This window comes from Panthera uncia (genome assembly GCF_023721935.1).
Source record: "Panthera uncia isolate 11264 chromosome A3 unlocalized genomic scaffold, Puncia_PCG_1.0 HiC_scaffold_11, whole genome shotgun sequence".
Taxonomy (NCBI): Eukaryota; Metazoa; Chordata; class Mammalia; order Carnivora; family Felidae; genus Panthera; species Panthera uncia.
In genome coordinates, this window is record NW_026057578.1 from 13,520,317 (window position 1) to 13,533,712 (window position 13,396).

Below are 13,396 nucleotides of genomic sequence, written 5' to 3' on the forward strand. Positions count from 1 at the left end.
TCCATCCGTGGATGGACCATTGGCGGTTGCCACCTTTCGGCTCTATCATGAATAGTGCTGCCCATAGAGGGCTTTGGGAAGGCAGGTGATGTCTTGTTAATCTGGTCCCTCCCGCAGGAGACCAGTTGGATCAGGATTCAAAGCCTTGACTGCACAGTGGGATTCCCTGGGAGGTAAAACACACACTCCGGGGGAGAATTAGAGCGGAATCCCCAGGCAAGTCTATAGTGAGTGATTGAGAACCCCCGGGGAGAGACAGTAGCAGTCCTATGAGCAGGGCGGTGGCACCCATCAGAGGGATTAGGTGACCAGCAGAAGAGCTGTGTCTGGAATACACTCAGGGCCGAGCGCCCAGGTTGGCCCTTGGTTGGGATGAGGGCTGTTTGGGGTGGTTGATTCTACGGACCAGGCCGAGGAGCCCTGCGGAGGGGCTAGTTTGAGGGAGTCAAGAAGTTGGGTTTGCTTTGCTCAATAAGAGGTCCCAGCAGCCCCCACGCTAAGTCCCATGGGCAGGGCGTGGAGGGGGGGGTATGTGCTCTAGTGGAGTAGGAGGTAAGGAGCCAGGAAGGCTCCCAGGTTAGAAAGAAGGAAGGACACTGGGATTTGAAGGTGGGTGTTATTCCAACAAGAGATACCGGGAGAAGGAACCAAGGTGGGGCCTACTTGGGGCATGCTTGCCAGATTCACTGAACAATAGAGGGAGGTGAGGGGGAAGTCAAGTGTGGAATCAGATAAAGGGGTCCCGATAGGCTAAGTCTGGGTTGCATTGATGAGTGGAGAATTGCTGAAGGTTTTTTGAAAACATCAGGAAAAGTGATCGTAATCAAAATGTGTTTTGAAATGCTTTGTTTGGCAGGTGTATGGGAAGGTAAAAGAACGTTCTGGAATATTTTCAGTCCGAGTAATGGAAGGGTTGCACACAGAATAGTGACCATGGCCTTGCCTTTACCTCCATGCGCAACTCCTTTGCACCTCCTTTCACAGCGGCCACACTTGGCCTCTTTTTGTTCCTCAGAAACACCAAGTTACCAAGCTCAGGCTTGCCTCGGGGCCTTTGTACATGCTATTACCTCCACCAGGAAGGCTCTTATCTCCTTCATTCAGCTCAAATGTCACAGCCTCACTGGAGCCCTTTCTACCTGTCTAAAGCAGACACCCCCATCCTGTCACTTCTCTATACCCTCACCCTGCTTTTCTTCATAACATAGCATTGGCCTCTAGCGTGGGGGCTGCTGGGACCTCTTACTGAGCACAGCAAACCCAACTTCTTGACTCCCTCAAACTAGCCCCTCCGCAGGGCTCCTCGGCCTGGTCCGCAGAATCAACCACCCCAAACAGCCCTCATCCCAACCACAGGGCAGCCTGGGCACTCGGCCTTCAGTGCATTCCACAGGCCGCTCTTCTGCTGGTCACCTAATGCTATTTTTAATCTTATTCATGTATTTATTTAATTGTTCATTACCTCCCTTGTTCAGTCCTTGAACACAGGAGCAAGAGACAATCTGGTGCTTAGGGGTACAGGAAGTGCTCCAACCTATTTGTGGACTGCCTGAATCAATAACAAGAAAATGCTTGCCCAGGAGTTAGAAGGTCTGGGGTTCAGGGGAGAATCTGCTGTGGTAGATACGGTTTCAAGGAAAGAAAAATCATCTAACATTTCTTGAGCACGTACTCTGTGCCTGTGTCAAATCATCCTCACGATGTCTGATTCTCAGACTTGGAAACTGAGGCCCGAAAAGGCAAACTAACTTGCTCAAGTTCCTTAGAGAGGAAGCTTGGAATGGACCCCTTCCCCCACCCTGTCCCCAACAGGCTGGCCCAGATAAAGAGCCTGAGGGCCAGGAGGCAACAGAGTCTGGAGGGAGAGGAGCTCCAGCAGTCAGTGCAGCAGTCGCTGGGCAGGGAAGTGTTTTGGAAACTCTGAGGTGTTCAGCATCAGATGTTAGCATGAGGTCAACGCACAAACAGTGGACCCCAAGACTAAGTTGGAGTTCGTTCTTGGAAGTGAATGAGGACTTGTTTTTCTTTTACTTAAAAAAAAAAAATTTTTTTTTTAACATTTATTTATTTTTGAGACAGAGAGAGAGCATGAACAGGGGAGGGTCAGAGAAAGAGGGAGACACAGAATCCGAAACAGGCTCCAGGCTCTGAGCTGTCAGCACAGAGCCCGACGCGGGGCTCGAACCCACGGACCGCGAGATCATGACCTGAGCCGAAGTCGGCCGCTTAACCGACTGAGCCACCCAGGCGCCCCATTGTTTTTCTTTTAAAAGAAATTACGATTTAAAATAATTCATTTTAACCAGCTACATACAAATATAAAATGAACCTGTTTTATGTATTTTACGTAACTCATTATTCATGAGGACGCACGGATGATGATCGGACGACCGATTCAAAGACGGAGTCAGAGCAGGGCTCATACAAGGCATGCTGACATGCATTTATGAATAGATGCGAAAACTAGCAAAACTCCCCCAGATCCACCAGGCAGTAATCCATCGCATTCCAGGGACTTAATTTGCATGTCTATGGACAAGCGTCTTTTGCATTACTATTGGTTTTCTACCAGTGGCTGAGCTGTGAAAAGCTCAGAAACAAAAGTGCAGGTAACCCAACGCACCAGAACAAGCTACCCATTAATCTTTTTTTTTTTTTTTTTTTTTTGCCTATTTCATAGTCTTCCACAATTTTCCTAATACTCTATTACATTTACTAATTTATTTTGGAAGAAGTAGTACATTCGCGTGGTTGAAATTCAAAAGAGACAGCAGTAAAAAATCTCCTTCCCGTTCCTGCCACCCAGGACCCTTTGGATGCAAAGTGTTAGCAATTTTTTAAGTATGCTTCCAAGAAATTCAGTGCATAATAAGCAAACATGTGTCTATATGTAATCTCTACACCCCACGTGGGGCTCAGACTCACAGCCCCGAGATCAAGAGTCGCATGCTTTCCCAACTGAGCCAGCTCCCCAATAAGCAAACCTGTTAAGAAAAAGACACAGAGGTTTGCCTATTTTTTTTTTAAATGACATATTTCACATACTGTTCTTGTTTTGTTTTGTTTTTCAACTCAAGAATGGGTCTTAGAGTGTGTTCCGTATCGGTACGTAAGAGTTCCCAGATTCTTGGGCCACAGCTGTAGAGTCTTCTGTCTGTGGGGCAGGACCACGTTTACTCAATCAGTCCCTTATTGATGGCACGGCAATTTCTGGGTAAATAATTGAAAGGCGTTGAGGAAAAAGTGAGGAGCAGGCAGAAGGAGATGGAAAGAGAAGGAGGCTATGAATACTTCCCCAGCTTCCTCATCTGGGAAATGGGTTGATGACTCTAAGGTGCCCATTGCACACAGGTTTGTGAGGGTGATTGGTTAGTTTATGGAAATTGCTTAGAACAGTAGCTGACAATGCTTAGAACGTGCCAGCTACCAGGATGTATCCTTGTGCTTCTTTGGGACGTTTGATGTTGACAAAAGGAAGAGAAATGACTTGGAGGCATTCAGAAATTACCTTTTTAAGAGTGAGCAGAGGGAAATCCTAATTGCAACCGCATGAGTGCTCACTGTGTGTGTGGCTACCCGTGCTTGACCACACGGAGTCAGTGAATTTCCAGGTGGGTATTATCATCAGTATTATTATGGCTCCCATTGCACAGATGAGGAAATCAAGTCCCAAAGAATTTCATACCTCAAGCAAGGCTGCCCAGCCTAGCTGCCCAGGCCAGTGGGACAGCTGGATTCACACCCAGACGTCAGACAGTCTGAGGCCAGCTGCCACGTACTCAATCACTGCACAGTCCTGCCTCTTGATGTGGAAAGAAAGAGAAAAGGTTAAAGTGTAAAAAGAGGGCTGGCCACGGAGCCAGGGTTCTGATGGGGAGGCATCCGGGAGGGAGCAGGGAGGGGGTACGCAGAAGAGAAGGCGGGAAGGCTGATACCCTGAGGAGGGAAAAGGGCTTGTGTTAGGTGGTTTGGGGACCAGGAAGGTGGGCTGGGGGGAGGGGCTGTGGGAGATCAAGGGGAAAGGCCCCGAGGCTAAGGTTAGGCCTGACAAGGAGTCAGGGATCAGGAGCAGGGCACTGGTCCAGTGGGCCATTTTTAGCACTGGGGCTCTTACTCTGAATGAGGTGGGATCTGTTGACGGTTTTTGAGCAGAGGAGGGCGGAGGCCTGACTTCTTTTCAAAGGCCTGCAGCCTCTTTGTGTGTGTGTGTGTGTGTACAAATCCCCAGTTTCTTCCCACACATCCTTCTCCCCACAAGCATGTGCCAAGGGCAGATACAGGGGGCTCGGATAGGAGACTAGCGCACCTGTCCTGGTGGGAAATGGTGTTTAATTAATTGAGCTCTGACACACAGCATTAGACTGAGGGCACCGTGGTGAAGAATTCGGACAAGCCTCTGCCTTGGTGAAGCTCTTGGTTTGGGGCAGGCTTTCTCAGCCTCAAGGCACTAGGGATACTTGGGGCTGGCTAGTTCTCGGTTGTGTGTGTGTGTGTGTGGGGGGGGGCTGCCCTGTGTTTGGCAGCATTCCTGGTCTGTACCTTCTGGATCTCAGTAGCACCCGCCCTTCCTCCAGATCGGACAACCTAAAACGTCTCCTGACATCGCCACGGGTCTAGTGGGAGAAAGAAACAAACAGCCAATAAGTATGCGCTCTTCTTTCCATAACGGTAATTACTAGGAAGTAAAAAGAGCAGGTGAGGGCAGGTCCTGAATCTTCCTTCTGACTTGCATTTTCTCTCCGCATCCTTTAAGTCTCGGGCTACCCACACTGAGGCCATCTGCCTGATGGTCATGAACCACCCCCCCCCCCCCCAACCGCGCCCCAGCCCTTTCCACCTGCCCTTCCCACCCCCGTCCATTTTTTTTAATCCTGCCAGTCTCTCCTAGAAAGAAGTAAAAAAAAAAAAAAGACCTTCCAGAGGGCACCTTTTCTCCAAGGTAGGGACATGTCCTAATTACCTCTTTGTGGCTGTAACATGACTCCTTCAGCTCCATGATCTGAAGGTGAGACCTTCTGTCACCCTGCCCGAAGTTGGCCTCGGTTCCGATTGGCCGAAAAGGAACAAAACAAAAGATATTTAAAACACTTCCCTGCCTCAATCCCGCCCGCCTCCCCTAACGGATGGGGCGGCCTGCTGCTAGCTTAAGGCAGATAACTCCCAAGTACACTTACTTTCCTAGTCCTCGAAGAGGCTATCTGGGGATGCAGCTTGCCGAGGCTGCTGTTGGCCTGGCTGCTGGCCAGCGGGAGTGGAGAGCCATTTCCATGAGGCCAGGCCTCGGCGGCGAGGTGCCTGGGGAAGGGAGCCGGGTCAGCCCTTCCTCTCCTTTGAGGCCAGCTTTATCACCGACACACTCTGCCTGGCTTCTGTGAGCCTGATTCTGTTCTCTGAGGCTCTCCATCCCCTGGGAATAGTAAGAGAGACATGTTTTAGTCTATTTTTATTAGTTCATTGCTTATTCATATCACCTCGGAACCTGCTTGTTTAGGCCTGTCCTGGCTTTTCCATCCAGCTCCACGGTGGTTGGGTGCTTGGATTTTTTTCTTCCTTTGCATTCAAGCCAAGGTTTCCCTACCTCAGCACTGTGGACGTTGTGGATAGCATAGATCCTTGTTGGGGGATGGTTAGCAACGTCCCTGGTCTCCCCTCTGCCCACTAGATGCCACTAGGACCTCTCCCCCCAAATGTGACAACCCAGAAGTCTCCAGACATTGCCATATATCCCCTGGTGGGGGGAGGGGGGGAGGTGAGAGCAAAACCACCCCTCATTGAGAACCACTGATTTCAAGGAATATAAAAACCTGATTTTATTTTTTTTTATTTTATTAAAAAAACAATTTTTTTTTTAACGTTTATTTATTTTTGAGACAGAGAGACCAAGCATGAACGGGGGAGGGTCAGAGAGAGGGAGACACAGAATCCGAAACAGGCTCCAGGCTCTGAGCTGTCAGCACAGAGCCTGACACGGGGCTCGAACTCACGGACCACGAGATCATGACCTGAGCCGAAGTCGGCTGCTTAACCGACTGAGCCACCCAGGCGCCCCTAAAATCCTGATTTTGGAGATGGCAGAGAGTTCCCCTTAACATCTTGGTGGAGGTTTGTAGGGAGAGAGGAGCTTTCTCCGGGCCTTAAATGAGTCTGAGCTGAAGGTATCCCACCTCTATCCTTCAGTACTTAAAACTTCTCTCAGTGGAGTCGGTCTCCTAAAAGAAAACACCGATCAGTCAGTTGCTCTTGGTAGATTTTAGCCTTGTTTCTGCTCTGCTGGGTTCTCTTTTTCTTTTGTTCCTTTCTTTAGAGGCAGGTGAAGGTACGGAATTTAGGGATGTGGAGTCCTAACTGGGTTGGAAGTCCGGTTTCTGGCACTTGCCAGCTGTGTGACCTTGTGCAGCTCACTTCACCTCTCTGGGCTCGGTTCCAGATCTCTAACAATGCTCCCTGCCTCACGGAGTCAGTCAGTGCAAAGCGCTGATTTAGCACCGTGGCAGGCCCAGGGTGAACAGCCCTCGCTGTTGGGGCTACTCTGTGCAGGGGGTGTCTGAGAAGGGCCACTGAATGATCTCTAGATGGAGGCTGGCAACATTCGGTTTCTTTATTTCCTGCGTATCGGCCACATTCCATCGAGTCCAGGATTGGCCCTTAGTAGGCCTGCCCGGGGCTTCCTTTTCAATCCCTGTGCCTCCCAGGATTCCATCTGCCACCATACCTTTGTCTCCGTCCCCAGCCAAATCGCCGTCTTTCTGATAACCTCAGACCTACCAACAGCATTCCTCAAACGGAGCAGAGCTGGCAGAAAAAGCCAGCAGCTTCCTGCTCTTTGCCCCAGAAAACATTTCAAGTGATCAAGTGATCAGGGGGGGGGGGGGGGGGGGGGGGGGGGGGAGGGGGGGAGGCGGGGAGGAAGCCACAGCTGCTTATGCAACAAGCTTTAATCCTGGGTTAAAATCCACCACGCGCACCAGTGGCATATTTCATTTCCTCATCGTGAAGCTAGTGGCACACGAGATCCACCACAGACATGCCCGTCCCCCCCAAATCAGCACCTGCAGAGGCAGACGGGGTTCCCTATGGGATGGTGGCAGAGGGCCGCTGCCCACGCGGCCAGGAGGGACAGCACAGTCTGATTAGCCCCGGCCTCCACCTCTTGTCCCCCACTTGGTCTCCCTGTACGCGTGGGGAGGGGGCCCCTCCCTTGCAGCGAGGCCCAGGCTTGTTGTCCTGAGTGCTGGACCCTTGTCGGGGTGTCCCTCCCTGCATCTTGGCCTCTTCGGCCTCATACACAACAGCAACAAAATCCCCTCCCTTTTCAAGGAGCCTGGGCCCTGACCCTGCAGTACAGTGTGTTTGGATTCCTGGCTTGTTCCTGTGTGTCTATAGAAGATTCCCAGCCAGGAAGAATTGATGTGCGCGAGGTGGGCATCTGTTGTCCATGTGGGGGGGCGGGGGGCAGGGAGAGCAGGCGATCGGCGCTATGTTTTCTTTGTGGGAACGGACCGTGTGGGACAGGAAAGCCCACCGAGTCCTAATTTTAGGAGGAGACGGGAGACTTTACTGGGCCCTAGTTTTACTTCCTGGCATATGGCTGCATCACCTCTGGAAGCTTTCTCCAGCCTCTAAAGCATGGTGTTTGTTTAGCTTCTGTTGTTCTAGCTTGGTGTTTGAAAAAAAAAAAAAAAATCTTGTTAATGAAGCACCTTGTCTTTGAGGGAAAGAAAAAAAAAAGCTGCAACCAAGCAAGCATGGACATTTTCAGATCGTTTTGCATTTGCCTTTTCTTTCTCAGGGTACAGACCAACTACAAAGGCAGCCTTCGGGAGGAAACAGGCAAGAGACCTCCTAATACTATTGAAATGGATGGAATTATAAGTAGCTCCGAAAAACTAGTTAATATTTTACTGGGGAACAGTGCCAGAGATGGGGGTGGGGGACTGCCAAGAGTAGGGCTGTGTGTGAAATAGCTGTTCCATCTGCCTTAGGGGACGAAAAGAAGCCGTTCTCTGTGGAAATAAATTTAAGCAAGAATCCTTATAAAGCTCATGGGATTTGTCTGCCCACCGAGGGCCCGGTTCCCCAAGAACATACATACAGGAATGATTGTGGCAGGAAGGGCTAAGCTGTGGGTGTAGGCCTGGCTCATAATGGGGGTTCTTGTTCCCTCGCTGGGCTTGACATCTTTCTTTCTCCCTCTGGATTTAAATGGCTTCTCAGACCGAGAGGCACTGCCTGTGCCCTGGATTCAGAAGGTACACGCCTCCTTGGGAAGCAAAGGCGAGAGACAGCGGCTCACCCTCTCTCTCTCTCTCTCTCCCTCTCTCTCTCTTTCTGCATCTGCCGGGAGAGCCGCAGCTGGTATTTTTCCACAGGCCTTTTCTGCGATCTCAGGGCCTAGTTTTTCCCAGCCAGGCCCAGAGTCCGAGAGAGGGTTAATAGGCAGGAAGCTGAAGGCATTGCAGACTAATACGGAAGTCAGATTTTTGTTTAACTGACAGGTTTAGCAGGCCTCAGTGGTGGGGGAGGGGGCCGGGAGGGGAAGGGAAGTTTGTAGATCTAGGCATGTGGCCTGCTAGGAGCGCATTTGGCTTTTCTTAGGGTAAGGACGGACAGGGGGGCCCGTTGGCATCCTGGCAGGGAGGCAGGAGCCCATTTTGGTTTTCCTTTGAGTGCTGGCCGAGGGGGGCGAGAAGTTAGATTCTCGGCCCGGGAATGGCCGGCTCTCTGGCCTGCTTTTCCAGGAGGCGTTTTGACAATGACTATGCAAAGCTGACCATTCTGTTTCCCTCCTCTGCTCAGCAGCCCCGATCCCCTGTCCCCCCCCCCCCCCCCAGGAGCCAGGGCTGCCCTTTAGCGATTTCTTGGGGTGGGGTGGGGGGCTCGCCTGTTCTCTTTCCCCCTCAGCTCCTCAGAGGCCTTCCTCCAACCCCTCTTGCTTGCGTGCCCCCTTGGCTGCTTTCCTGGGGCTCCCCACTCCTCGGCTTTGCTTCCCACCCCTCTTCCCCCGCGGGGCGGGGGGGGGGGGGAGGAAAACCATCCTGCTGGACTGTTCTAGAAAAGGGCCAGGCTCCCTCCTAGCCGAGAGCCGCTTCTGTGGGGGCAGGTGAGGGTGAGCCCTTTCAGCTCACCCCAAAAACTCCCTTCCCCGTGGCATCCGGGCCTCAGGCTTTGCTGGAGCAGGTCAGGCTGGCTGCACTGGTTTGCCCGTGCCGGGAAACCCAGCCAGGGTGTGGGAGAAGTGCGTCTGGGGGCCCCTTTCCCAAGTTTTTCTTGCTGCAAAAGGCCTAGCTTAGCCTGTCTTTTTCTATGCACAGGATGGCTCTTGGCTCACCAGAGCCTCACAAAGATAATCGCTCAGGAAGTGTTTCAGCCAATCCCGGGCGGCCTTACACTCCGATTTGCCGGGGCAGCCAATCGGGGATGAGCTTTTATTAGGCGGCCAGATCATCAAGCCGAAGTGCCAAACCCTTTTTCTGTGAGAACTAGGAGCCTGTCCTCCATGTTTTATAAGTATTGACATTACACAGTGTTAACAATGCATCCACAGAGGTAAGCTGGACTTTTTAACCATCTTTTCTCCCCCTCCCTCTGAGACATCCGAATTGTGGGCGAGCAGTGTGATTTCTCTGTGGCTGGCCGTGCCACACTCACCCCCACAGCACTTAGGTTAACTTGCAACTGTTTAGAGAGAATTTTTTTGCTTTCTTGGGTCACATGGCTAAGTAGCCATTAGCCATAGCTTGATTTTGCAAACTGGCAAAGGCCTGGCACACCTTTTCTTCCACCAGGACATGGTGTTTCTGGAATAGTTTGAAGCTAGATCCTGGAATGCCAAAAAAGAAGCTTTTTTTTTCTTCTTCTTCCCTTTTTTTTTTTTTTTTTTTTCCTCCTCTCTCTCCTTCTCTCTCTCTCCCCCTCTCTCTGAGCAGCCCCCCCCCCCCCTGCACTATTGTCTTCTCTTGTGTCACATGCCTGCTGGGGGAAGAAAATGGAAGGTAAGAAGCAGGCTCCTCTCTAAGGAGAGCTCATGACAGCACAGCAGGCAAGTTTACCTCTCCAAAGAGGTTCTGGGAAGGCTCGAGTAAGTTCTGACAAGAGAGGACGTGTGTTTTAAAAAGAACCAAGCCCTGAGCAGAGCAGTGCTAAGGAGAGCTCCTAGCTCCTGGGGCCTAGGTGGGTGGTAGTGAGTCTCTACATGGTCTTTTCTCTCCCTACAGGGTTTCCTCACTTGAAACTACATTGTTCAGCCTTTTTTCCTGACTTCTGTTGATACAGAGTGTTCTTCTGCAAGCCAGCCTACAGCCAGCAAATGTTTCTGAAAGTGTTTTCTAGGCTTTGGAGGAAGTTTTTGGAGTAGGGATGGGGATGGGGGGGGGTGTGTGTGTAGAGGGGGAGGGAGGTTGGACAACATCCTGCAATAAATCTGTGAGGACTCGTTTCGAATCCCTTAGCTTTCTACTCTTGCATGATTTTCAAGGAACTAATGTATCTTTTATCCTTGTTTTCATTTTGCTCTCCCTCTCTTACATTGTATCATCCTCTGTCCTCCTCTGTGATGGAGTGCAGAGGAAATAAAATCATGTCTGTGGCTCATGACAGCATTCCATATTCAGTTGTTGGGTTGTGTTGTCGTTGTGTGTGTGTGCGTTTAATAATCCCATGTAACTGTTTAAAAAAAAGAAAATTTCCTTTTTGATCAAGTCCCAAATCTGCCTGCCTGCCTGTTCTCTCTTCTTAACTGTGGAAAAATGAGACGGTTGCTTGAACATTTGTTGGGTAAGTAAAGCAAATCCATTTCCTCTGTGACCATGTATAAAGAGTTTGGCGGACGTTTGGGGTCTGTTTGTGGCAGAGGGTCTTGCCTACAGCAGTTGGGGGGCTTTTCATTAGCAGGAACCAAAGAAGGGCTTTTTAATGGTGTCTTGATTTTAGGTGACTGTTTGAATTCCACTGTTTTTCCTGATAACCTGCTGCTAGGATTGGAGATCACACTTCCTGTTTACCCTCAGACAGGGGAGAAATGTTCAGTTCATTGTGACTTGGGAGGAGACCTTTAATTGGGATTGTTTGGATATTAGCTAGAACTCTGGGTAGGTGATCTGCTTGTGAAATGTAACAAAAAGTGCTGCTTCTTAGAGGCACAGAGCCTTAAACCTTGGTGAGGCAGCAGCCTGGGGTGGGGGTGGGGGTGGGGGTGGGGGTGGGGGTGAGGGTGGCAGTATTAATGTTTTAGGAGACTGACTTGTAGTGTAAAATCCCACCCACCACCAAACTTGGTTTGATTCAGGACTACTTACTCACACTGCACAACAGATTTGGCCTTTTCCCCAGCCTGACCCCACACATCTGTATGCTTGCTCGCTTTTACTTAGGATTTATTTCTCACTTCTTACACTTCCCCTGATCTCTTAATGCTGCAGCTGGAACTTAAGAGTGAGAAAAGTGGACTGTTTAGCGTTAGCTTCAGAATTTACCCCGAAGTTCACTACACAGGTTTCCAGCCTGAAGACCAGTCTAGCATGACTGTAAATGCTGGAAATGTATTCAATTGTTGTGTGACACCAACTTTATGGAGTCCGTGATCTTTTTTTTTTTTCCTTTCAGTTCAGCGTCCAGCCACCCACCCACCTTGTAGCATCAGTTGGCAAAGGGCTCATTTGATAACGAGAAATGTACCAATTTCTAAGTTAAGGAAAGGCTGTGTAAGGCCAGCTTTTTAGAGTTAAGAAGTGCAGGCAGTTAATGATGTTATGTACATAAAACTGAATAGTGCTGCCACCCCGCACAAATAAGTCCAGACACTTAGCTATTTTCTTTGTTCTTATCTTCTGGCTGTAAATGGAAATTACATATTGAGGTTCTTGTGGCCTCCCTAGAAGTAATATCTAATCACAAGACTCCTGGTTTGGTGCCTTCGACGTTTGCATAATGGTGTGTTTGTTGGACTGGAAGAAAACCTAAGGGCAAGGCATTCATCCTCTAAAAGCTCCAAGGTCTGTGTTCAAATGTGCAGCCCCAGCAGGTTCCCGGCCCTGGACCAGGCTGGCCACTTTTCTCTGGTACTGTGGCCACCACCAAGCCTGAGTCTGTAAAAAGTTAATTGTTTCCAAAGTAGCTTATTTCCCAGCTTCACTAAGGGGGAAAAAAAGAAATGTCTGCATTGCAGCAGGACTAGGTAGGGACAGCAGTGCTGGCTTACAGAGCAGCCCAATGGGGCTCCTCTCTGCAGCTTTGAACCAATAGACTTGGAGGGAAGGTTACAGATTGACAATTGGAGTGGCCAGACTGAGAACGGGCCTTCTGGAAGTTTCTACCAGCTTTGTTCCTTTTAGGAGAAGCTGATCCGCCAAGCTGAAGAGTCTCCTACATTCCATTCCTGGGGCATTCCCTCCCCCTCCCTTGTTCTTTTTCACATCAAGGTAGAGTGATCTTTCTGCCACGGTTATAAATTTCAGAGGGAGGTACGGAACTTGGGTTGTTTTCCTTTTTCCTTCTGCCTCCTCAGTCCCCAAAGAGGACGCACAGCTGCGAGGAACAAACACAGACACACTGGAGCTGATTCTTCTCTCTCTCTCTCTCTCTCCCTCTCTCTTTTTTTTCCTTCAAGACCCTCCAGGATGGATTCACTTTCTGCTTTGGGAAATTAAGTGGCATTCACGTGGGGGAGGGGGAGTGAGTGCTTGCTCCAGAAAATGGTCAGTGTTCCGTCTGTAACTAGGAATTAATTATATATAATCACTCAGTAAACTTTCTACAGAGTTTTTCTAATGGCTGCGCAAGAACATAGTTAGCCTGTTGGAGCGGAGTCCGGTTACTTTTATAATTAACAGCCCAAAGATTTGAGTCAGAAAGAAAGAAACAATGGGGCCTCTTGGATTATAAATTAGGGATGAAAACAATGGCTTTTTCTTTCTTTCCTTCTTTCTTTCTTGTAACCCCTTTTCTTTTAAACAAAACATTCCCCCCTTTCTTTCCCTGGGAGAACAGTGGGGAAACTTCTTCAGGTCTTAAATGGCGGGGGGGGGGGGGGGGGGAGGGGGGGACCGGGTCCCTTTTTAAAAAGCCAGGATGACAGTAACCCAGAAAACCCTGGAGGCAAAGGTAGGTTTTTAAAAAGTCCAACCACTTCAAAATGTGTGATCTCTTTGTTTCTTTGGCCTTCTTTTCTCCTCCTCTCCTGTGGCACAGGCAACATTTGTCAGCCGAGAGGCCCTAGGTCTGGCTTTGCCTCTGTCTGGTTGACCCTGAAAAGAAAGATAACGTGCACAAGTGTCTTCGCCACCCCGCAGCAGAGGTTTAGAAAGGGCATCTGTGTAGAAGTCCTCTCTCTCCTGGTTCTTAAACGCGAAACAAGTGAGGATTCACCCTTGGCTGGGTCGCTAAGGCTGGGCTGCCCTTC

General features: G+C 49.9%; 1 protein-coding gene and 1 long non-coding RNA gene across 10 annotated transcripts in view; one reads left to right on the forward strand and one right to left on the reverse strand.

The window, feature by feature from the left end:
• Positions 1-2,024: 2,024 nt before the first annotated feature.
• Positions 2,025-6,801, reverse strand: LOC125936078 (uncharacterized). Of its 2 annotated transcripts, XR_007461919.1 has the most exons (5): positions 6,713-6,801; positions 4,961-6,209; positions 4,540-4,613; positions 3,686-3,802; positions 2,025-3,210 (listed from the first exon to the last, which is right to left on the reverse strand). It is a non-coding gene; the product is annotated as an uncharacterized LOC125936078 (long non-coding RNA). The 2 variants fall into 2 exon arrangements; XR_007461918.1 differs by lacking the exon at positions 6,713-6,801 and having other exon boundaries at positions 2,030-3,210; positions 4,961-6,699.
• A 1,139-nt stretch (positions 6,802-7,940) lies between these two features.
• The window catches only part of ZMYND8 (zinc finger MYND-type containing 8), a 124,437-nt gene continuing 118,981 nt past the window's right edge, over positions 7,941-13,396 (forward strand). The window contains exons 1-2 of one of the 8 annotated variants that reach the window (XM_049649913.1): positions 7,941-8,596; positions 9,312-9,546. In XM_049649913.1, the coding sequence (XP_049505870.1) occupies positions 9,533-9,546 (14 nt within the window). In that variant the 5' untranslated portion in view covers positions 7,941-8,596; positions 9,312-9,532. Of the gene's footprint in view, positions 8,597-9,311; positions 9,547-10,032; positions 10,774-12,278; positions 12,417-13,396 lie in introns of those variants that run through there. The other 7 variants (XM_049649920.1, XM_049649906.1, XM_049649917.1 and 4 more) reach the window with 7 other exon arrangements.